The sequence below is a fragment of the Drosophila bipectinata genome, chromosome 3L (genome assembly GCF_030179905.1).
Source record: "Drosophila bipectinata strain 14024-0381.07 chromosome 3L, DbipHiC1v2, whole genome shotgun sequence".
NCBI classification, from domain to species: Eukaryota; Metazoa; Arthropoda; class Insecta; order Diptera; family Drosophilidae; genus Drosophila; species Drosophila bipectinata.
Window position 1 is genome coordinate 9634888 of NC_091738.1, and position 23067 is coordinate 9657954.

A 23067-nucleotide genomic window follows, 5' to 3' on the forward strand; every position below is an offset into this window, starting at 1 on the left:
ATATTGAAATGAATTGAAATGATACACTCTAGAGATCGACGAAAAATAATAATCAAAAGTCGCAGATATCTGTGTATTTATACAATTTTTGTCGTCTGTTATCCCGAGCTTGCAAACTGTCGAAGGTTTTTCATTGTCTGCAAATAAGAGTCTCTCTTTGACTTTCTAAGACTAGGAGGATTAATAGAGATCGTGAATTGAGTGTTAAATTAATACAATAGTTCAATTAACAATAGTTCAACAAAGGCAAGGTTCTTGACAATTGGAGATTTTTTTTCCTAGAAACGACGAACGTCTTGAATAAAATTACTATTTTAAATGAAGTAAGTTTTTGTCAAGTCCTCAAGTTTTCAGTGAGGAAAGTCGCTTCTGGGTTCGCTGATTGCAAAATGGTACTTTATTTCCCGATCAGATACAAATTAGCAGAGCTTTGGTCATCGGAGCGGGCAAAAGTGGGGACATCGTAAAAACCCACAATTTTATAGGGGACCCCATGGAAAAAAATTCGAAAAATTCAAAAGCTATATTTTAGGAATGTTTTTGAATGAGGAAAGTCGCTTCTAGGTTCGCTGATTGCAAAATGGTACTTTATATCCCGATCGGATACAAATTACCAGAGCCATGGCCATCGGAAGGGGCAAAAGTGGGGAAATCAGAAAACCCACAATTGTATAGGGGAGCCCCTTGGAAAAAATTCGAAACTTTTGAAAACGATGTTTAAGCAATGTTTTGAATGAGAAAAGTCGCTTCTGAGTTCGCTGGTTACTGAATGGTACTTTGTTTCCTGATGGCTGTCAGAAGGGGCAAAAGTGGAAAAATTAGAAAAAACTTTACGTAAATCGGGAGCTCGTGGCAGAGTTATACGTCAGTGGTGCATTAGCCGAATTTTGACACGAGTCCCAATTGTGGAGAATGAAACAATATAAATTCCATGTTTTTGGTTTATTCTTGTTTGTTTGTTGGTCAATAATTTTCATCTACGTTAATGTTTGAGTGTACATATATTATGTTCATGTTTCATGTAGGATTGTGGTTTGGTGGCAAGTCTGACTCGAAAGCTGGATTTTTACCCAAAAAATATAACGAAAATTACACAAATCGTGATTAAGTTATATATATGGCTTCCATGTTTTATTAATTTTTAATTATATATTTTTCTACAAACAACAACAATTTATTTATTACCGCAAAAAGAAATCACGAAACAAAAAGAAGGAAAACCAAAATTGAAAGTTAGTAAAGATAGGCTAAAGGAAATTATAAAGTGATTTTTAATTCGTTATCCAATAATAGTTTGGAGCCCAATGTCTTTCAGCTCTGTAGTTGAAGTCTTTGCGTATTTGATTCTGCACGTCCATTGGGGTCTTACATCCAGAGAAATCCCCGATTCCTCCGGCAGATAATATACGATTGGCAGAAGAAACACAATTATATTTTCCAAGATCCCCTAAAAGCCTATATCCTGGGCACGAATCGTAAAACTTCTCGATTTCGGTAATCATGTTGTCGTATTGACTTTTAGAAACATTATATTCAAGCTTATCGGAATAACCTCTGTCCCCCATTTCGGAGGCTGAAGAACGGCCGCAACGGCCGCCAGATGAAAAGCTAAATGTAGTTTTCCTATTTCCATTTTCAATTACCAGCCACGTGTGTACAAAACCCTGACCATCCGAAATGCGATTGTCATTGTAAATAGTCACTTTATAACCGCCGGATCGTTTGCTTCGTACAGAATTTATCTAAAATATTATTTGGGTCAAAAGAAAATGAACTCGAAAATATTATCCTAATGAAAATATTACCTGATTAGTCGGAGTCGCTCTAAATTCTGCAACGCTGGCCAATAATATTAAACACGAAATTTTTGCAATCATTTTTGTATTGAAATGAAATACACCGTAGAGAGCAACGAAAAATAATAATCAAAAGTCGAACATATCTGTGTATTTATACAATTTTTGTCGTCTGTTGTTATCAAATAAAATTAATAAATAATAAAAACAAAGTCAAAAGGCAAAGTTTTTGACATTAGGGGGTTTTTTCCAAGAAACTGCTGTTTTAAGATAATCAGATTAATTTTTTAAATCACCACTTAGACGATTGTCTTGAAATAAATTACAATTTTAAATTAAGTAAAATCATGCTTTCAATGAGCAATGTCTAAGATCGCTTATTACTAAATGGTACTTTATTTCACGATCGGATACAAATTGGCAGAGCTATGGCTCTAAAACAGTGGTGGGCAAACTCTCATTTTACATAGCACGCGTGTATAGGGTAGGAAATTCTACCGCAGCGCTGCCGGCACACTGACAGTGTGAGCACTCTAAATTTTTTTAAGAAGCTCTCTCATTTAGACTCATTTGACAGCCCAAACTTCAAAATCAAAATGTTTCCACTGAGAAAAATTTTGTTTAGAAATTGGGTTGGAAAAAGTTTTCTTCATGGAGAATATAGATAGGGAAGCGTAGTTTTTAATTTGTTTAAGAAATGTTGCTAGCAAAGATTTTTTTTAATTTAAAATACTCAATTTTAGTGCCCATTCCAACTTTTGAATTAACGAAAAATGAAATAAAAAAATACGTTTTTTTCGCTCAGTGAACTCGCTGCTCTCATTGTTTTTCTCTGCTACGAACACACTCAAATTTTAAACATGTGTTAGTTTTGCCCCCCACTGCTCTAAAACCACAATTTTATCAGGGTACCCCTAGGAAAAAATTCGAAAAATTCAAAATCTATATTAAAGCAATGTTTTGAATGAGGAAAGTCGCTTCCGGGTTCGCTGATTGCAAAATGGTACTTTATATCCCGATCGGATACAAATTGGCAGAGCTATGGCTATCGGAGGGGGCAAAAATGGGGACATTGAAAAAACCCACAATTTTATAGGGGTACCACTACGAAAAAATTCGAAAAAAACAAAAACTATATTAAAGCAATGATTTGAATGAGGAAAGTCGCTTCTGGGTTTGCTGATTACTGAATGGTACTTTGTTTCCTGATCGGATACAAAGTGGCAGAGCTATGGCCATCAGAAGGGGCAAAAGTGGAGAAATGAGAAAAACACACAATTTTATAGGGAAGCACCTTGGAAAAAATTTGGAAAATTTTGAAAACGATATTTAAGCAATATTTTGAATGAGGAAAGTCGCTTCTGGGTTCGCTGATTACTGAATGGTACTTTGTTTCCTGATTGGATAAAAATTGGAAGAGCTATGGTCATCAGATGGAGCAAAAGTGGAGAAATGAGAAAAACACACAATTTTATAGGGGAGCACCTTGGAAAAAATTCGAAAATTTTGAAAACGATATTTAAGCAATATTTTGAATGAGGAAAGTCGCTTCTGGATTCGCCGATTACTGAATGGTACTTTGTTTCCTGATCGGATACAAATTGGGAGAGCTATGGCCATCAGAAGGGGCAAAAGTGGAGAAATGAGAAAAACACACAATTTTATAGGGGAGCACCTTGGAAAAAATTCGAAAATTTTGAAAACGATATTTAAGCAATGTTTTGAATGAGGAAAGTCGCTTCTGGATTCGCCGATTACTGAATGGTACTTTGTTTCCTGATCGGATACAAATTGGCAGAGCTATGGCCATCAGAAGGGGCAAAAGTGGAGAAATGAGAAAAACACACAATTTTATAGGGGAGCACCTTGGAAAAAATTCGAAAATTTTGAAAACGATATTTAAGCAATATTTTGAATGAGGAAAGTCGCTTCTGGATTCGCCGATTACTGAATGGTACTTTGTTTCCTGATCGGATACAAATTGGGAGAGCTATGGCCATCAGAAGGGGCAAAAGTGGAGAAATGAGAAAAACACACAATTTTATAGGGGAGCACCTTGGAAAAAATTCGAAAATTTTGAAAACGATATTCAAGCAATGTTTTGAATTAGGAAAGTCGCTTCTGGATTCGCCGATTACTGAATGGTACTTTGTTTCCTGATCGGATACAAATTGGGAGAGCTATGGCCATCAGAAGGGGCAAAAGTGGAGAAATGAGAAAAACACACAATTTTATAGGGGAGCACCTTGGAAAAAATTCGAAAATTTTGAAAACGATATTTAAGCAATATTTTGAATGAGGAAAGTCGCTTCTGGATTCGCCGATTACTGAATGGTACTTTGTTTCCTGATCGGATACAAATTGGGAGAGCTATGGAGAGCAGAGGTCATCAGAAGGGGCAAAAGTGGAGAAATGAGAAAAACACACAATTTTATAGGGGAGCACCTTGGAAAAAATTCGAAAATTTTGAAAACGATATTCAAGCAATATTTTGAATGAGGAAAGTCGCTTCTGGATTCGCCGATTACTGAATGGTACTTTGTTTCCTGATCGGATACAAATTGGGAGAGCTATGGCCATCAGAAGGGGCAAAAGTGGAGAAATGAGAAAAACACACAATTTTATAGGGGAGCACCTTGGAAAAAATTCGAAAATTTTGAAAACGATATTCAAGCAATGTTTTGAATTAGGAAAGTCGCTTCTGGATTCGCCGATTACTGAATGGTACTTTGTTTCCTGATCGGATACAAATTGGGAGAGCTATGGCCATCAGAAGGGGCAAAAGTGGAGAAATGAGAAAAACACACAATTTTATAGGGGAGCACCTTGGAAAAAATTCGAAAATTTTGAAAACGATATTTAAGCAATATTTTGAATGAGGAAAGTCGCTTCTGGATTCGCCGATTACTGAATGGTACTTTGTTTCCTGATCGGATACAAATTGGGAGAGCTATGGCCATCAGAAGGGGCAAAAGTGGAGAAATGAGAAAAACACACAATTTTATAGGGGAGCACCTTGGAAAAAATTCGAAAATTTTGAAAACGATATTCAAGCAATGTTTTGAATTAGGAAAGTCGCTTCTGGGTTTGCTGATTACTGAATGGTACTTTGTTTCCTGATCGGATACAAATTGGGAGAGCTATGGCCATCAGAAGGGGCAAAAGTGGAGAAATGAGAAAAACACACAATTTTATAGGGGAGCACCTTGGAAAAAATTCGAAAATTTTGAAAACGATATTTAAGCAATATTTTGAATGAGGAAAGTCGCTTCTGGATTCGCCGATTACTGAATGGTACTTTGTTTCCTGATCGGATACAAATTGGGAGAGCTATGGCCATCAGAAGGGGCAAAAGTGGAGAAATGAGAAAAACACACAATTTTATAGGGGAGCACCTTGGAAAAAATTCGAAAATTTTGAAAACGATATTCAAGCAATGTTTTGAATTAGGAAAGTCGCTTCTGGGTTCGCTGATTACTGAATGGTACTTTGTTTCCTGATCGGATACAAATTGGCAGAGCTATGGCCATCAGAAGGGGCAAAAGTGGAGAAATGAGAAAAACACACAATTTTATAGGGGAGCACCTTGGAAAAAATTCGAAAATTTTGAAAACGATATTCAAGCAATGTTTTGAATGAGGAAAGTCGCTTCTGGATTCGCCGATTACTGAATGGTACTTTGTTTCCTGATCGGATACAAATTGGGAGAGCTATGGCCATCAGAAGGGGCAAAAGTGGAGAAATGAGAAAAACACACAATTTTATAGGGGAGCACCTTGGAAAAAATTCGAAAATTTTGAAAACGATATTCAAGCAATGTTTTGAATTAGGAAAGTCGCTTCTGGGTTTGCTGATTACTGAATGGTACTTTGTTTCCTGATCGGATACAAATTGGGAGAGCTATGGCCATCAGAAGGGGCAAAAGTGGAGAAATGAGAAAAACACACAATTTTATAGGGGAGCACCTTGGAAAAAATTCGAAAATTTTGAAAACGATATTTAAGCAATATTTTGAATGAGGAAAGTCGCTTCTGGATTCGCCGATTACTGAATGGTACTTTGTTTCCTGATCGGATACAAATTGGGAGAGCTATGGCCATCAGAAGGGGCAAAAGTGGAGAAATGAGAAAAACACACAATTTTATAGGGGAGCACCTTGGAAAAAATTCGAAAATTTTGAAAACGATATTCAAGCAATGTTTTGAATTAGGAAAGTCGCTTCTGGGTTCGCTGATTACTGAATGGTACTTTGTTTCCTGATCGGATACAAAGTGGCAGAGCTATGGCCATCAGAAGGGGCAAAAGTGGAGAAATGAGAAAAACACACAATTTTATAGGGAAGCACCTTGGAAAAAATTTGGAAAATTTTGAAAACGATATTTAAGCAATATTTTGAATGAGGAAAGTCGCTTCTGGGTTCGCTGATTACTGAATGGTACTTTGTTTCCTGATTGGATAAAAATTGGAAGAGCTATGGTCATCAGATGGAGCAAAAGTGGAGAAATGAGAAAAACACACAATTTTATAGGGGAGCACCTTGGAAAAAATTCGAAAATTTTGAAAACGATATTTAAGCAATGTTTTGAATGAGGAAAGTCGCTTCTGGATTCGCCGATTACTGAATGGTACTTTGTTTCCTGATCGGATACAAATTGGCAGAGCTATGGTCATCAGAAGGGGCAAAAGTGGAGAAATGAGAAAAACACACAATTTTATAGGGGAGCACCTTGGAAAAAATTCGAAAATTTTGAAAACGATATTTAAGCAATATTTTGAATGAGGAAAGTCGCTTCTGGATTCGCCGATTACTGAATGGTACTTTGTTTCCTGATCGGATACAAATTGGGAGAGCTATGGCCATCAGAAGGGGCAAAAGTGGAGAAATGAGAAAAACACACAATTTTATAGGGGAGCACCTTGGAAAAAATTCGAAAATTTTGAAAACGATATTCAAGCAATGTTTTGAATGAGGAAAGTCGCTTCTGGATTCGCCGATTACTGAATGGTACTTTGTTTCCTGATCGGATACAAATTGGCAGAGCTATGGCCATCAGAAGGGGCAAAAGTGGAGAAATGAGAAAAACACACAATTTTATAGGGGAGCACCTTGGAAAAAATTCGAAAATTTTGAAAACGATATTTAAGCAATATTTTGAATGAGGAAAGTCGCTTCTGGGTTTGCTGATTACTGAATGGTACTTTGTTTCCTGATCGGATACAAATTGGGAGAGCTATGGCCATCAGAAGGGGCAAAAGTGGAGAAATGAGAAAAACACACAATTTTATAGGGGAGCACCTTGGAAAAAATTCGAAAATTTTGAAAACGATATTTAAGCAATGTTTTGAATGAGGAAAGTCGCTTCTGGATTCGCCGATTACTGAATGGTACTTTGTTTCCTGATCGGATACAAATTGGCAGAGCTATGGCCATCAGAAGGGGCAAAAGTGGAGAAATGAGAAAAACACACAATTTTATAGGGGAGCACCTTGGAAAAAATTCGAAAATTTTGAAAACGATATTTAAGCAATATTTTGAATGAGGAAAGTCGCTTCTGGATTCGCCGATTACTGAATGGTACTTTGTTTCCTGATCGGATACAAATTGGGAGAGCTATGGCCATCAGAAGGGGCAAAAGTGGAGAAATGAGAAAAACACACAATTTTATAGGGGAGCACCTTGGAAAAAATTCGAAAATTTTGAAAACGATATTCAAGCAATGTTTTGAATTAGGAAAGTCGCTTCTGGATTCGCCGATTACTGAATGGTACTTTGTTTCCTGATCGGATACAAATTGGGAGAGCTATGGCCATCAGAAGGGGCAAAAGTGGAGAAATGAGAAAAACACACAATTTTATAGGGGAGCACCTTGGAAAAAATTCGAAAATTTTGAAAACGATATTTAAGCAATATTTTGAATGAGGAAAGTCGCTTCTGGATTCGCCGATTACTGAATGGTACTTTGTTTCCTGATCGGATACAAATTGGGAGAGCTATGGAGAGCAGAGGTCATCAGAAGGGGCAAAAGTGGAGAAATGAGAAAAACACACAATTTTATAGGGGAGCACCTTGGAAAAAATTCGAAAATTTTGAAAACGATATTCAAGCAATATTTTGAATGAGGAAAGTCGCTTCTGGATTCGCCGATTACTGAATGGTACTTTGTTTCCTGATCGGATACAAATTGGGAGAGCTATGGCCATCAGAAGGGGCAAAAGTGGAGATGTGAGAAAAACACACAATTTTATAGGGGAGCACCTTGGAAAAAATTCGAAAATTTTGAAAACGATATTTAAGCAATATTTTGAATGAGGAAAGTCGCTTCTGGATTCGCCGATTACTGAATGGTACTTTGTTTCCTGATCGGATACAAATTGGGAGAGCTATGGAGAGCAGAGGTCATCAGAAGGGGCAAAAGTGGAGAAATGAGAAAAACACACAATTTTATAGGGGAGCACCTTGGAAAAAATTCGAAAATTTTGAAAACGATATTTAAGCAATATTTTGAATGAGGAAAGTCGCTTCTGGATTCGCCGATTACTGAATGGTACTTTGTTTCCTGATCGGATACAAATTGGGAGAGCTATGGAGAGCAGAGGTCATCAGAAGGGGCAAAAGTGGAGAAATGAGAAAAACACACAATTTTATAGGGGAGCACCTTGGAAAAAATTCGAAAATTTTGAAAACGATATTCAAGCAATATTTTGAATGAGGAAAGTCGCTTCTGGATTCGCCGATTACTGAATGGTACTTTGTTTCCTGATCGGATACAAATTGGGAGAGCTATGGCCATCAGAAGGGGCAAAAGTGGAGAAATGAGAAAAACACACAATTTTATAGGGGAGCACCTTGGAAAAAATTCGAAAATTTTGAAAACGATATTTAAGCAATATTTTGAATGAGGAAAGTCGCTTCTGGATTCGCCGATTACTGAATGGTACTTTGTTTCCTGATCGGATACAAATTGGGAGAGCTATGGAGAGCAGAGGTCATCAGAAGGGGCAAAAGTGGAGAAATGAGAAAAACACACAATTTTATAGGGGAGCACCTTGGAAAAAATTCGAAAATTTTGAAAACGATATTCAAGCAATGTTTTGAATTAGGAAAGTCGCTTCTGGATTCGCCGATTACTGAATGGTACTTTGTTTCCTGATCGGATACAAATTGGGAGAGCTATGGCCATCAGAAGGGGCAAAAGTGGAGAAATGAGAAAAACACACAATTTTATAGGGGAGCACCTTGGAAAAAATTCGAAAATTTTGAAAACGATATTTAAGCAATATTTTGAATGAGGAAAGTCGCTTCTGGATTCGCCGATTACTGAATGGTACTTTGTTTCCTGATCGGATACAAATTGGGAGAGCTATGGCCATCAGAAGGGGCAAAAGTGGAGAAATGAGAAAAACACACAATTTTATAGGGGAGCACCTTGGAAAAAATTCGAAAATTTTGAAAACGATATTCAAGCAATGTTTTGAATTAGGAAAGTCGCTTCTGGGTTTGCTGATTACTGAATGGTACTTTGTTTCCTGATCGGATACAAATTGGGAGAGCTATGGCCATCAGAAGGGGCAAAAGTGGAGAAATTAGAAAAACACACAATTTTATAGGGGAGCACCTTGGAAAAAATTCGAAAATTTTGAAAACGATATTTAAGCAATATTTTGAATGAGGAAAGTCGCTTCTGGATTCGCCGATTACTGAATGGTACTTTGTTTCCTGATCGGATACAAATTGGGAGAGCTATGGCCATCAGAAGGGGCAAAAGTGGAGAAATGAGAAAAACACACAATTTTATAGGGGAGCACCTTGGAAAAAATTCGAAAATTTTGAAAACGATATTCAAGCAATGTTTTGAATTAGGAAAGTCGCTTCTGGGTTCGCTGATTACTGAATGGTACTTTGTTTCCTGATCGGATACAAATTGGCAGAGCTATGGCCATCAGAAGGGGCAAAAGTGGAGAAATGAGAAAAACACACAATTTTATAGGGGAGCACCTTGGAAAAAATTCGAAAATTTTGAAAACGATATTCAAGCAATGTTTTGAATGAGGAAAGTCGCTTCTGGATTCGCCGATTACTGAATGGTACTTTGTTTCCTGATCGGATAAAAATTGGCAGAGCTATGGTCATCAGATGGAGCAAAAGTGGAGAAATGAGAAAAACACACAATTTTATAGGGGAGCACCTTGGAAAAAATTCGAAAATTTTGAAAACGATATTCAAGCAATGTTTTGAATTAGGAAAGTCGCTTCTGGGTTCGCTGATTACTGAATGGTACTTTGTTTCCTGATCGGATAAAAATTGGCAGAGCTATGGTCATCAGATGGAGCAAAAGTGGAGAAATGAGAAAAACACACAATTTTATAGGGGAGCACCTTGGAAAAAAAAAATTCGAAAATTTTGAAAACGATATTTAAGCAATGTTTTGAATGAGGAAAGTCCCTTCTGGGTTCGCTGATTACTGAATGGTACTTTGTTTCCTGATCGGATACAAATTGGCAGAGCTATGGCCATCAGAAGGGGCAAAAGTGGAAAAATGAGAAAAACCTACACTTTTATAGGGGAGCCCCTTGGAAAAAATTCGAAAATTTTGAAAACGATATTTAAGCAATGTTTTGAATAAGGAAAGTCGCTTCTGGGTTCGCTGATTACTGAATGGTATTTTGTTTCCTGATCGGATACAAATTGGCAGAGCTATGGCCATCAGAAGGGGCAAAAGTGGAAAAATGAGAAAAACCTACACTTTTATAGGGGAGCCCCTTGGAAAAAATTCGAAAATTTTTAAAACGATATTCAAGCAATGTTTTGAATGAGGAAAGTCCCTTCTGGGTTCGCTGATTACTGAATGGTACTTTGTTTCCTGATCGGATACAAATTGGCAGAGCTATGGCCATCAGAAGGGGCAAAAGTGGAAAAATGAGAAGAACCCACAAATTTATAGGGGAGCACCTTGGAAAAAATTTGAAAATTTTGAAAATGATTTTCAAGCAATGTTTTGAATGAGGAAAGTCGCTTCTGGGCACGCTGATTGCAAAATGCAAATCCCAATCGGATGCAAATTGGCAGAGCTATAGCGATCGGAGGGGGCAATAGTGGGAAAATTGGAAAAACCCACAATTTTGTGGGAGAAAACCTAATGGATGCTGTAGGAGGATGCTGCGCGCTTTCAGTCTTGGAAGATTTGCCTCGGCATCCTGGGCATTCCGTTTCTGGACGGGATCCGTGTGTTGTCTGCTGTGCATTGGGAAATATATATTTTATTGATGGAGGGGTAAGTTTATTTCACAAGTGGGACTTCTTGTGATAAAATAAAACAATATAAATTTCATGTTGTTTGTTTATTCATTACTTTTTAAGATTAAATGTTTGTGGAACAAATCAATAATTTGAACTTTTCACAGTTTTGCGTGGCTTATTAGTATTCGTCGTTCTCAAATGGATGATGGGGATGACCGTATTGGCTGTAAAAGTTAAACAAAAAATCATTAATACGCATGTAAACAGAAGGGAATAACATTTAACAGCTAACAGAATATTTAGGCAATAAATAAACATTTTTTTTTAATTTGTTTAAATTAGTAAGCAAAGCAAGCACATAAGAAGTTAAGAAAACGAAGCTAAAAGAGCTAAGTAACTCCAGCTACTGTAAACAAAAACGAACTAAGGAAAACAATTGGGGGCTTTAAAGAAAGTAAAACATACGTATGATATACACCATTAACATATGTGGTTGTTCTTGGGAATCTTGAGAGGTTTAATTTTCAATAGGCATGGCTTCTCACTAAGTAATGTTCTTCGAAACTGTTCGTTTGGCATATATCGATTTCAAAATATGGTTAATACTCGTCGTGGAAGGGATAGTACTTGTGGGCACCAGCCTCCCTAAATGATTGTAAATGAAAAATACAATTACAAATGTGTTACTTGTGTACAAATGATTAAAATAATGAATAAAAAAACTCCCCAATTTTAAAATAAAAATGTTACCCTCAAACGCCGACTTAATTAGTATTAATTAAGGTGAGTTTTTGTACTTACTTAAGCAAAGGTACCAGACGACCGTTGCACTCGAAACTCTCGATAACCGCAATGTCCTCGGGAGACAGTACGAAATCAAAGACCTGGAAGTTGGATTCGATGCGGTCCTTGGTCACCGACTTGGGAATAACGATGTTGGTGCGCTGGATCTGGTAACGGATCAGAACCTGTCCAGGGGTCTTCTTCAGTTTGGCTGCCAGCTCCTTGATCTGTGAATAAAAGTTTGGATTAAGGTACATCCAAGCCAGATTTTAAAATTCATTGTACCTTGGGCTCCTCCAGGATGACCGGATCGCCTTCCTTGGCCCAGGGGCGGTTGGGCGAGCCCAGGGGACTGTAAGCGGTGATCGCAATGTCCTTCGACTTGCAGAAGTCAATCAGTTTCTTCTGGGTCAGATACGGATGGCACTCGATCTGGTTGGTAGCTGGGGGGATCTTGGCAACAGCGAGCACACGCTCGATCTGCTTCCTGTTGAAGTTGGACACACCAATGGACTTGACCAGGCCGTCCTCGACCAGCTTCTCCATGGCCTTCCAGGTGTCCACATAGTCGACCGGTGAGTACTGAGTGTTACCCTGCTTGTCGACCGGGAAGAGTTCACATCCCTCCTTATAGCCCATGGGCCAGTGGATCAGGTACAGATCCAGGTACTTAAGCTTCAGGGCAGACAGCGTATTCTCCACGGCAGTCCTGACCAGATCCGGACGATGGAAAGTGTTCCACAGTTTGCTGGTAACGAACAGGTCCTCACTGGAAAACATTAGGAATTAGAGTCTTTCAAAGAATATGTAAGTCAGGATAAGCCTACCGCTTGACAACTCCCTCCTTGATCTTGATCTCAATACCCTCGCCGACCTCATCCTCGTTCTGGTAGACATGGGCACAATCAATGTGCCTGTATCCAGCATCGATGGCGATTTTGACAGCCTCGGTGACCTGACCTTTGGGGCTCTGAAAAAAGTTTAAGAAAAGAAATTTTATTTTTAGCTTCAGAAGCTTATCTCCAGCCAAGTAATAAACATTTGCTAATTGACATTGACAGGTCTAATAAATATTCTACTCTTAATAAGTGCAAGTAATATTTCGAATAAGAACGAAAGGTCTTTCAAAGCGTCATATTCACATGGAACATTCGAATCTCTAAGCGGAATTTCGCAATGAAGTGACCACCAGACTTTCAGTTGCCAGGAGCGTGATATGGTAATCGAAATATAAGCTGGATTATCTGACCACTTGACGTCACTTATCAGTCCCCAGTTTAAGTGCCCCCCATCCAAAGTGGTCGCAGCCCCCCGTTTAAGTGCCCCCCATCCAACGTGGTCGAAGAGATCAGAATTGGGTCGAAACATGGAAGCAAAATATCAATTGTACTTAAAAAAGGGGCTGGATTGTGAGCATTATAAACCGGATGGGTTTAATAAATCCGTTTTTAATTTTTAGCTTATTAATACAGAAAGTATAACCTAATCTCAAAAAAGTTTTAGGTCAAAGATTTGACATAATAAATATATATTACCAACCCCCCGAAAAATCTATAATTTATGGCCTTGCAAAGAATCAGCAATTAAAACTATTAGTTATTTATTATACTTAGTTTCAGTGCATCAGATAAGTCTTGTCTTGTGAAATAAAATGTGAATACCCTTTGAATACCCTTGCAAAATAATTATCAGTTGAGGTGTAATGTAATTTGTTTATTTTGAATACTTTAAAGGGGCGCGTCTTTCATGTCTACTTGAACCCAAGACTACGATCATATATTTCATGAAATAAATGAAATAATGAAAATCTTCTCGAACCTGTAACAATCTTTTTGTGAAATCCTCCACTTCAGATAAGAACATTTATCAAGTTTAGTTGTTGATGTTTGTAGGCAAACCATGAGGCCAGAAAATTTATGTCTATAAGAGGGTGTTTTTTCAAGAGGTGATGTGGCAAATAATTTTACAAAAAATTCCATAGTTGAAAGAAGAAAGTAAGGGTCACCTTCAACAAAAGGTAGAACAAGTTCACTAATGAAAAACTAAATTTTTCTAAGTGTGAAGATTTGTTCTGTTAAAAATGACACTATCACACTTTTATATATAGAGTATATATTTATACATATGTTTATATATTTATATGTATAAATTGCCGGCAAAAAAACTATCAGCAATGCCACGCGCGCTGTGATTTTTTTTACCCCTATATTTTCAAGCATCAGTGCAAATATTAAATGGGATAACGAACTTGGCAAAACGGGAAGTTGTGGGCAGCGGAAAAATACCCGATTAGAGGGACTGTACTCCCACACAATTACAAACTTAACAATACTAATGTGCAAGTTTTTACAATTTAATTAATGCAGTTACTCGATAAAGTATTCTACTTACGCCCCAGGTTCCCAGACCAATGATGGGGATTTCGTGGCCGTTGTTGAATTTAACTGTTGGTACTTTAGTAGCCATTTTGTTTGTGTCCTTTTTTTCTTACTGCTTAAGGATCAAATATTATATTAGCACCTATAATTATAATCAGGCACTTCTCAAATAAAAACTGAACGCCCTCACACAGCTGATTGCCGCTTATATATGGTTCGAGAGCTTTACCAAAGTTTTGGAAAGTTTTTAAACCAGGGATGCACAGGCGGAAATCCACATCAGCTGTGCGATCGTAAGCGTTAATTTTAAATTTACAAAAGTATTTAATTTTTTCTAAATAAAGGAAAGATTTTACTATCCTAATTGTTTTAAAATTACTTCTCAATTATAAAAACTCATTTATACTGATTAGAGAACTCTTCAGAGCCCGACAGCGAAAATATAACTTAAATGACTTTTAATTTATTTAATTTCCTGTGTCTTTAAAGTTTAAACTAATATCTATCAACACTACTTACCATCCAAGTACCTAGACCTATTACGGGAATTTCATTGCCGTCCTTGAAGACCACTTTCGGACGCCCTGGGATCTCCTTTTGGCACCTATATACCAATGTTAACTAGATTTCTCAGGATTTCCAAAATCCTTACCACATAAACCTCTCCACTTTCGCATAATTTCTAACTACCGTCCATGAAACTGGTTTGAACAAGTGTGGCTTAAATATTTTGTTCATGTTGAAATATTTTTAGTGTTATTGAACTTTAAAGATATAAAAACCAATGCTTGCTTAATGGGTCTGAATTTTATTTTTGCTATATAAAAAATAGCATATAAAATAAATACATTAGAAAGAAAAGCCACATCTTGACAACCGGAACAAAGAAATGTTTCGAGAAAAATAAATCTAATGGAAAAAATTTTTCAGAAACTTTAAATTAGTTTAGAAAATTATTTAAATTGCATTTAATTGTCGTGTAAATATGCTAAAATTTATTAAAGAATAAGTGAAATTAGACAATATTTGGGACTTTCAACGAAAGGATCAATGCAATGTAGAGTGGTTTTGGTCTATTGATCCAGAACCTTTACAATTAATACTTTGAAATGCATTATTTCCCCTGGCCAAGCTCAAAAGGATGATGAGGATGTCCATAGGCTCTAAAAATATTTGAGATTTTCATTACAAATACCATTTTTAAAGTTCGAATTTAAACTTACGCCTTCATGGTCATAAAACGTCCATTGCAGTCTAAATCATCTATAGCCTTGATATCGTCAATGGCCAGTCCAAAGTCCCAGATGCGTTTGAAATTGTCGTGCATGTGCTGCTTGCTTACGGATCGCGGGATAACAATAATGCCCGATTGTGTCTGGTAACGGAGAAGGACCTGAGCCGGGGTCCTGCCGTACTTCTCGGCTATGCCCAGAATGGTGGGATGCTGGAGCAGCGGATAGGCACCGGGCTTCTCGTACGGTGTATGACCAGATCCCAAGGAGCTATAAGCTGTAACAGCTATGGCATTGTCATAGCACAAAGTGATCAGGGATTTCTGTCGGAGATACGGATGGCATTCGATCTGGAGGACTACCGGCTTCAGTTTGGCCATGCTCAGTAATCGGTTGATTTGTTGCTCATTAAAGTTGGATACCCCGATGGCGTGGCAAATACCCTCGTCCACCAGATCCTCCATTGCCCGCCAGGTGTCCACGTAGTCGATGTCCTCGAAAACGGCCTTGCCGGTATCCGGGCAGGTGGGGTAAAGGTTATCCCCCGTCTTGTAGGCCATGGGCCAGTGCATTAGATAGAGATCCAAATAGCCCACACCCAGATTCTTGATGCTTGTCTCGCAGGCGGAACGAACTAGATCCGGCTTGTGGTATGTGTTCCAGAGTTTGCTTGTGATAAATAGTTGATCCCTGGAGGGGTTTTCGGATAAAAAAAGGGAGTACACAACGAATATACCATTTTCTCACCGTGTTACAACTCCCTCATTTATTTTATCGCGTAGAGCAGACCCCACCTGGCTCTCGTTTCCATAAATATGGGCGCAGTCAAAGTGACGATATCCAATGTCAATAGCATCCTTAACGGCCTGTGTGATGACCTCCGGAGGACTCTTTAAACAAAAAATAACGTTAAAAGCTTAGATGCAACAAAAGCTTGCATTTAAAGAAAACTTGCAAACGCTTTGAGCTTTGACATTGACCATGAAATAAGCCAATTGCATGTTCCTCTTAAATGGATATTACTTAATGGCATTTCCATTTCTTGGACCTCAACTCACCCGCCAGGTGCCTAGGCCCACCATAGGCATATTTTTACCATTGCTCAGTAGAAAATTTGGCGTCGCCATATCTTTGTGTTTGAGTTTCCCTGCCGGCAAGTCCTTCTTCTCCTTCTAAATTGTATGAATTGATTTTCGGCGAAACTCTGTGTTTTCAAAGTTAGAATTTATAATTTACCGAAAAAACTAAACACAAGGGTCTGTAAATTTGGCTACAAATGAAATTTGTTGTGACAGCTTTGGTAGCACGTCTATATGTACGTAAATAGTTTAAATTTAGAAACTTGTGAGCAAGCACAAGACCTTCGAGAAACATAATCGATTCGCCAAGAAGAGTTTGTTAAATAGTCAGCCAAGTTTAAAATTAAGAGCTTAATTTAAATTTGTAAAGCTTGCTTTAGAGGATTTTAACATCTTTATTGAAGATGTCATTAATTTTATGGAGAGATAAATTAAAATGAAGGCCTATTTTTGCACAAGAAGTGAAATGCATTTCAAAAAACTATTTTTTTAACAAGAAACCGTATGTCTTTAAGGAAAAACAGACTTTAGACTTCGTATAAGTCTATACCTTCTATTCCTTACTTTTGCCTATTTCTTTTTTTATTTAATCTTTATACTGAATCAAAATAAAGCAGTTTCATTATAAAGGGAAAAAATGTTAAAATTTAAAATTTTTATTTTCGTACGAATCGGTTAAAAACCGTTAGAGTTATAAAGGTTTGCGAAAACAAGCACTAAATAGGTTTTTATTGTTTTGAAGTCTGGTCACACTTCTGCCGGGTGTTTATGTTTTTGGAAAATAAATATAAGATGTTTTCCACCGTAAATAATTATTTGTCCGGTGTTTTACACGCTGTTGAGGATTACGATGGCGAAGCCCTTGGTACGTACCTCTCCCTGCGGGATGTCCATGTACAGAACCACAATCTGTACATCGCCCAGCCAGAGAAGCTGGTGGAGCGATTTTTAAAGCCTCCGCTTGATGAAGTGGTAACCGCTCACATGAAAGTCCTATACCACTTGGCCCAGGACCCACCCGACTACATGGAGGCCTATAACCAACAGGCAGCGGCATGTGGAGCTGTGGTGCGTCTGCTCCAGCAACTGAAAGACGAGAACTGGTGCTTGCCACTGATGTACCGCGTGTGTTTGGATCTGAGGTACTTGGCGCAGGCATGCGAGAAACACTGCCGAGGATTCACCCCGGGAAATATCCTGGAAAAGGCAGCCGACTGTATGATGGCCTGTTTCCGGGTGTGTGCAGCTGACGGAAGAGCTTCCGAGGAGGACACAAAGCGACTGGGAATGATGAATCTGATCAATCAGCTCTTTAAGATCTACTTTCGCATCAACAAACTGCATCTTTGCAAGCCCCTGATCCGGGCCATCGAAAACTGCAACTTTAGGGATTCCTTTCCTTTGCCAGAGCAGATCACCTACAAATACTTTGTGGGCCGGCGGGCCATGTTTGATTCTAATTACCAGGCAGCTGTAGAGGATCTATCGTATGCTTTTACCCACTGTCCGGACCGTTTTGCGAGCAACAAACGGCTCATACTTATCTACCTGGTGCCGGTAAAGATGCTGCTGGGATATCTTCCAACGAAATCCCTCCTCCAGCGGTATGATCTCTTGCTGTTTCATGACCTGGCACAGGCACTGAAGGCGGGAAATGTGAAGCGGTTCGACGAGATTGTCAGGGAACAAGAACTGGTGCTGATTCGCAGCGGCATATATCTCCTGGTGGAGAAGCTGAAGTTCATCGTCTACAGGAACCTGTTCAAGAAAGTATTCGCTATCCGACAGACACATCAATTGGACATGGGTGACTTCCTTTCCGCTTTGCAGTTTGTAGGTGTAACAGATGTATCGCTCGACGAGACCCACTGCATCATCGCCAATCTCATCTACGAGGGAAAGATTAAAGGCTACATCTCACATATCCACAACAAACTGGTAGTGTCAAAGCAGATCCCATTCCCTCCTCTATTATCCACATAGTGCATTTATTGTTACTTTTAATAATAAAACAGAAACAAGAAAATTAAATTACCATTTTATTGGTCACGGTTGGCTCTAATTTTCCGTCTCAAATCGTAAATCCATTTTCATTTATGGCTTGAACAAGTTTTCTTATGATTTAGTTTATTTTATGAAATGATGTTCTGCAGTCTACTTCCCAAAGCTGTCGTTTTGTTGTTAATAATTCGAGCAGTTCGTACTCTAGTTACGGGTGAGGACTTTTCTAAATATTGCAAAATAAGGAACTGTCCGGCAAATAAAACTCACATTGCCTGCAATACAACCAATGTAAGTATTTTGTTACAATATGTAAGCTATTAAAACTGAAGGCCTTTTTTGATAGAGTTGGTCTCCAAAATGTGGTAAAAATCCAGAAATTATGCCCTTACCGGAAAATGTACAAAAGATTATTCTATATATTCACAACATCTATCGCGACGCTGTAGCTAGTGGGTTGATCTTTCGACTTCCTCCGGCCGGGAGAATGCTAAAACTGAAATGGAGTCCCAAACTGGCTGAGATGGCCGAGCTCATGATTAAAAGATGTGATCTCCAAGCTCCCAAGGAATGCCATTCCACGTACGAATTTGAAAATCCCAGCTATCATGCCATTTACAACAAATTTAAAAAGAATCAGCATAAATTGCAAGTGCTGAAATCTCAATTGAATACTTGGTATAATGAGTACAAATACGTGAACCTAGTGAGTCTAGTGGATGGATCGTCTATAGATAAGTTAGTTTGGTTGAATTTAATTCCGACTATGTATAAATATTTTTTCCATATTTTTAGCAAGGAAATTGGTCACTTTCTAAGGATGATGGTGGGTCCCAGTAACCGAGTGGGCTGCGCTATGGCTCGGGAGCACCGGGATGGCTGGACCTATCAATGGTTGGCTTGCCTTTACAGTTGTCCCCCCCGGAATCAAATTTTACTTTACGAGCACGCCGCCCGCCCTGGGGATTACTGTTTAACGGGAACGGATAGTAAGTTCCGGAATCTTTGCCATGAATCGGAACCAGAACACTATTGCAAATTATATCCAGAAAAGTTTACACACCTGGTTGATAACAGCACAGCGATTTACTTAAAAAGAATGCTTCACGGCATCATGCCAAGGACTGGTGGCGTGTGGTGTAGGATTTGCGGATTATGTTGCGAATGGGTCCAATGGGGCGTTACTACTGGAGACCTAGTTGATAAAACGGCAACTTTACTGTTAGGGCCTGAATTTTCATTGGACAAACTAATAAAATTGCCCTTCTTAGGATAATTAGGGCTTTACTCCTTTTGTTGAGGCTATATTCTAGACCTTCCTATGATTTATTTTGTAAATTTTGTGCTTTTCAAAAAGTTTTTTAATAAATTTTAAACTGTTGCTGAACAGCAGATTTTAATAGAATAAAAAGTAGTGTCAAAGCAAATCCCATTCCCTCCTCTATTATCCATTTAGTGCATTTATTGTTACTTTTAATAATAAAACAGAAAAAAGAAAATTAAATGACCATTTTATTGGTCACGGTTGGCCCTAATTTTCCGTCTCAAATCGTAAATCCATTTTCATTAATGACTTGAACAAGTTCTCTTATGATTTAGTTTATTTTATGAAATAATGTGGTGCAGTCTACTTCCTAAATCTGTGGTCTTGTTGTTAATTATTGGAGCAGTTCGTGCCCATAATACGGTTGAGGACTTTTCTAAATATTGCAAAATAAGGAACTGTCCGGCAAATAAAACTCACATTGCCTGCAATACAACCAATGTAAGTATTTTGTTATAATATGTAAGATATTTAGAGTTAAGGTCTTTTTTTTACAGAGTTGGTCCCCAAAATGTGGTAAAAATCCACAAATTATGCCCTTACCGGTAGATGTACAAAGGATCATTCTAAATTATCACAACATCTATCGCGACTCTATAGCTAGTGGCTTAATCATGCGACTTCCTCCGGCCGGGAGAATGCTTAAAATGAAGTGGAGTCCTAAACTGGCTGAGATGGCCCAGCTCATCATTAAAAGATGTGACCTCCAGGCTCCCAAGGAATGCCATTCCACGTACGAATTTGAAAATCCCAGCTATCATGCCATTTACAACAAATTCAAAAAGAATCAGCATAAATTGCAAGTGCTGAAATCTCAGCTAAATACTTGGTATAATGAGTACAAATACGTGAATCTAGTGAGTCTAGTGGATGGCTCGTCTGTAGATAAGTTAGTTTAGCTGAATTTAATTCCGACTATGTATTAATATTTTTTCCCTATTTTTAGCAAGGAAATTGGTCACTTTCTAAGGATGATGGTGGGTCCCAGTAACCGAGTGGGCTGTGCTATGGCTCGGGAGCACCGGGATGGCTGGACCTACCAATGGCTGGCTTGCCTTTACAGTTGTCCTCCCCGGAATCAATCTCTACTTTACGAGCATTCCTCCCGCCCGGGGGATTACTGCATAACCGGCACTGATAGTAAGTTCCGAAATCTTTGCCATGAATCGGAACCAGACCACTATTGCAAGCTATATCCAGAAAAGCTTACACATTTGGTTGATAAGAACACAGTGACTCACTTGAAAAATATGGTTCACGGCATCAGGCCAAGAAATGATAACATATATTGTAGGATTTGCGAATTATGTTGCGAATGGCGTGATTGGGCGCTTACCACTGAAGACATAATTGATCGATCGGCAAATATGTTCATAGGTCCTGGTTTTTCGATAAAAGAAGTGTTAAGATTTATTTTCCTATAATAATAAAGGGCTTCTTTTGTTGAGTCATATTATTCTAGCCAACTTCTTTGTTTAAATTTGTAAACATTGCGCTTTTCAGCTTTCATGTAGTTTTTAATAAAGTTGAGATTACATCAGATTTTGGTCGGAAAAATTTTAAAGGGTACATCTCACATATCCACAACAAACAGGTAGTGTCTAAGCAAATCTCATTCCCTCCTCTATAATCCACTTGGTGCATTAATTGTTACTTTTAATAATAAAACAGAAACAAGAAAATTTAATGACCATAATATTGGTCACGGCTGGCTCAAATTTTCCGTCTCAAATCAAAAATCCATTTTCTTTTATGACCAGAACAAGTTTTCTTATGATTTAGTTTATTTTATGAAATAATGTGGGGCAGTCTACTTCCCAAAGCTGTGGTCTTGTTGTTAATTATTGGAGCAGTTCGTGCCCATAATACGGTTGAGGACTTTTCTAAATATTGCAAAATAAGGAACTGTCCGGCAAATAAAACTCACATTGCCTGCAATACAACCAATGTAAGTATTTTGTTATAATATGTAAGCTATTTAAACTGAAGGCCTTTTTTGACAGAGTTGGTCTCCAAAATGTGGTAAAAATGCAGAAATTATGTCCTTACCGGTAGATGTACAAAGGATCATTCTAAATTATCACAATATCTATCGCGACTCTGTAGCTAGTGGGTTGATCTTGCGACTTCCTCCGGCCGGGAGAATGCTAAAACTCAAATGGAGTCCCAAACTGGCTGAGATGGCCGAGCTCATGATTAAAAGATGTGACCTCCAGGCTCCCAAGGAATGCCATTCCACGTACGAATTTGAAAATCCCAGCTATCATGCCATTTACAACAAATTTAAAAAGAATCAGCATAAATTCCAAGTGTTGAAATCTCAGCTAAATACTTGGTATAATGAGTACAAATACGTGAATCTAGTGAGTCTAGTGGATGGATCGTCTGTAGATAAGTTAGTTTGGCTGAATTTAATTCCGACTATGTATAAAAAATCTTTCCTTATTTTTTAGCAAGGAAATTGGTCACTTTCTAAGGATGATGGTGGGTCCCAGCAACCGAGTGGGCTGTGCTATGGCTCGGGAGCACCGGGATGGCTGGACCTACCAATGGCTGGCTTGCCTTTACAGTTGTCCTCCCCAGAATCAAATTTTACTTTACGAGCACGCCGCCCGCCCGGGGGAATACTGTTTAACGGGAACGGATAGTAAGTTCCGGAATCTTTGCAATGATTCGGAACCAGAACACTATTGCAAATTATATCCAGAAAAGTTTACACACCTGGTTGACAACAGCACAGCGATTTACTTAAAAAAAATGCTTCACGGCATCAAGCCAAGGTCTGGTGGTGGCGTATGGTGTAGGTTTTGCGAATTATGTTGCGAATGGATCCAATGGGGCATGACTACTGGACCCCTTGTTGCTAAAACGGCAAGTTTATTTACAGGGCCTGGTTTTTTAATAAGCTCAATAATAAAATTACCCTTCTTTGGGTAATAAAAGGCTCATTTTGTTGAGCCATGTTATTTTAGACAACTCCTATGATTTCATTGGCAATATTTTTGCTTTTAACTTTAAAGTTTTTTAACAAAGCTTAAACTTTTCTACACAGTAGATATATACTATCAAGTATGAAAACTATCAAATAAACTATCAAGTATGACACATTTAATTCGTTCAGATGAAAAATATACAGACTATTTATTGCCTCATCTTATTATCTAAAAAAAAGGATATCCAGAAATATATTGAATAATAATAAATATTATTAATAATATGTTTTAAATATTACTTAT

The 23067-nt window shown here is 38.1% G+C and overlaps 4 protein-coding genes and 1 long non-coding RNA gene across 8 annotated transcripts; 2 read left to right on the forward strand and 3 right to left on the reverse strand.

The window, feature by feature from the left end:
* Nucleotides 1-1104: 1104 nt before the first annotated feature.
* LOC108120696 (uncharacterized) lies at nucleotides 1105-2293 on the reverse strand. The gene is made up of 2 exons (XR_011442851.1): nucleotides 1806-2293; nucleotides 1105-1742 (listed from the first exon to the last, which is right to left on the reverse strand). It is a non-coding gene; the product is annotated as an uncharacterized lncRNA (long non-coding RNA).
* Nucleotides 2294-11120: 8827 nt separating this feature from the next.
* Nucleotides 11121-15008, reverse strand: Akr1B (Aldo-keto reductase 1B). 4 transcript variants are annotated; one of them, XM_017234665.3, is made up of 7 exons: nucleotides 14848-15008; nucleotides 14715-14799; nucleotides 12645-12787; nucleotides 12103-12586; nucleotides 11836-12044; nucleotides 11500-11679; nucleotides 11121-11258 (listed from the first exon to the last, which is right to left on the reverse strand). In XM_017234665.3, the coding sequence occupies exons 1-6, from the start codon at nucleotides 14931-14933 to the stop codon at nucleotides 11634-11636; spliced, it is 1053 nt and encodes a 350-aa protein (XP_017090154.2). In that variant the 5' UTR covers nucleotides 14934-15008; the 3' UTR covers nucleotides 11121-11258; nucleotides 11500-11633. The 4 variants fall into 4 exon arrangements, with proteins under 4 accessions (XP_017090154.2, XP_017090153.2, XP_017090156.2 ...); XM_017234664.3 differs by lacking the exon at nucleotides 11500-11679 and having other exon boundaries at nucleotides 14848-15006; XM_017234667.3 differs by lacking the exons at nucleotides 14715-14799; nucleotides 14848-15008 and adding an exon at nucleotides 14209-14379.
* Nucleotides 15009-15166: 158 nt separating this feature from the next.
* Nucleotides 15167-16737, reverse strand: LOC108120833 (1,5-anhydro-D-fructose reductase). Its single transcript, XM_017234668.3, has 4 exons — nucleotides 16486-16737; nucleotides 16175-16317; nucleotides 15419-16117; nucleotides 15167-15358 (listed from the first exon to the last, which is right to left on the reverse strand). Exons 1-4 carry the CDS (start codon nucleotides 16552-16554, stop codon nucleotides 15310-15312), a joined length of 960 nt encoding a protein of 319 aa, XP_017090157.1. The 5' UTR covers nucleotides 16555-16737; the 3' UTR covers nucleotides 15167-15309.
* A 483-nt stretch (nucleotides 16738-17220) lies between these two features.
* PCID2 (PCI domain-containing protein 2) lies at nucleotides 17221-21292 on the forward strand. Its single transcript, XM_017234381.3, has 5 exons — nucleotides 17221-18798; nucleotides 18854-19245; nucleotides 19303-20272; nucleotides 20329-20720; nucleotides 20778-21292. Exon 1 carries the CDS (start codon nucleotides 17275-17277, stop codon nucleotides 18487-18489), a length of 1215 nt encoding a protein of 404 aa, XP_017089870.3. The 5' UTR covers nucleotides 17221-17274; the 3' UTR covers nucleotides 18490-18798; nucleotides 18854-19245; nucleotides 19303-20272; nucleotides 20329-20720; nucleotides 20778-21292.
* A 319-nt stretch (nucleotides 21293-21611) lies between these two features.
* On the forward strand, nucleotides 21612-22904 carry LOC108120699 (antigen 5 like allergen Cul n 1-like). The gene is made up of 3 exons (XM_017234443.3): nucleotides 21612-21779; nucleotides 21835-22226; nucleotides 22285-22904. Exons 1-3 carry the CDS (start codon nucleotides 21630-21632, stop codon nucleotides 22766-22768), a joined length of 1026 nt encoding a protein of 341 aa, XP_017089932.2. The 5' UTR covers nucleotides 21612-21629; the 3' UTR covers nucleotides 22769-22904.
* Nucleotides 22905-23067: the final 163 nt, after the last annotated feature.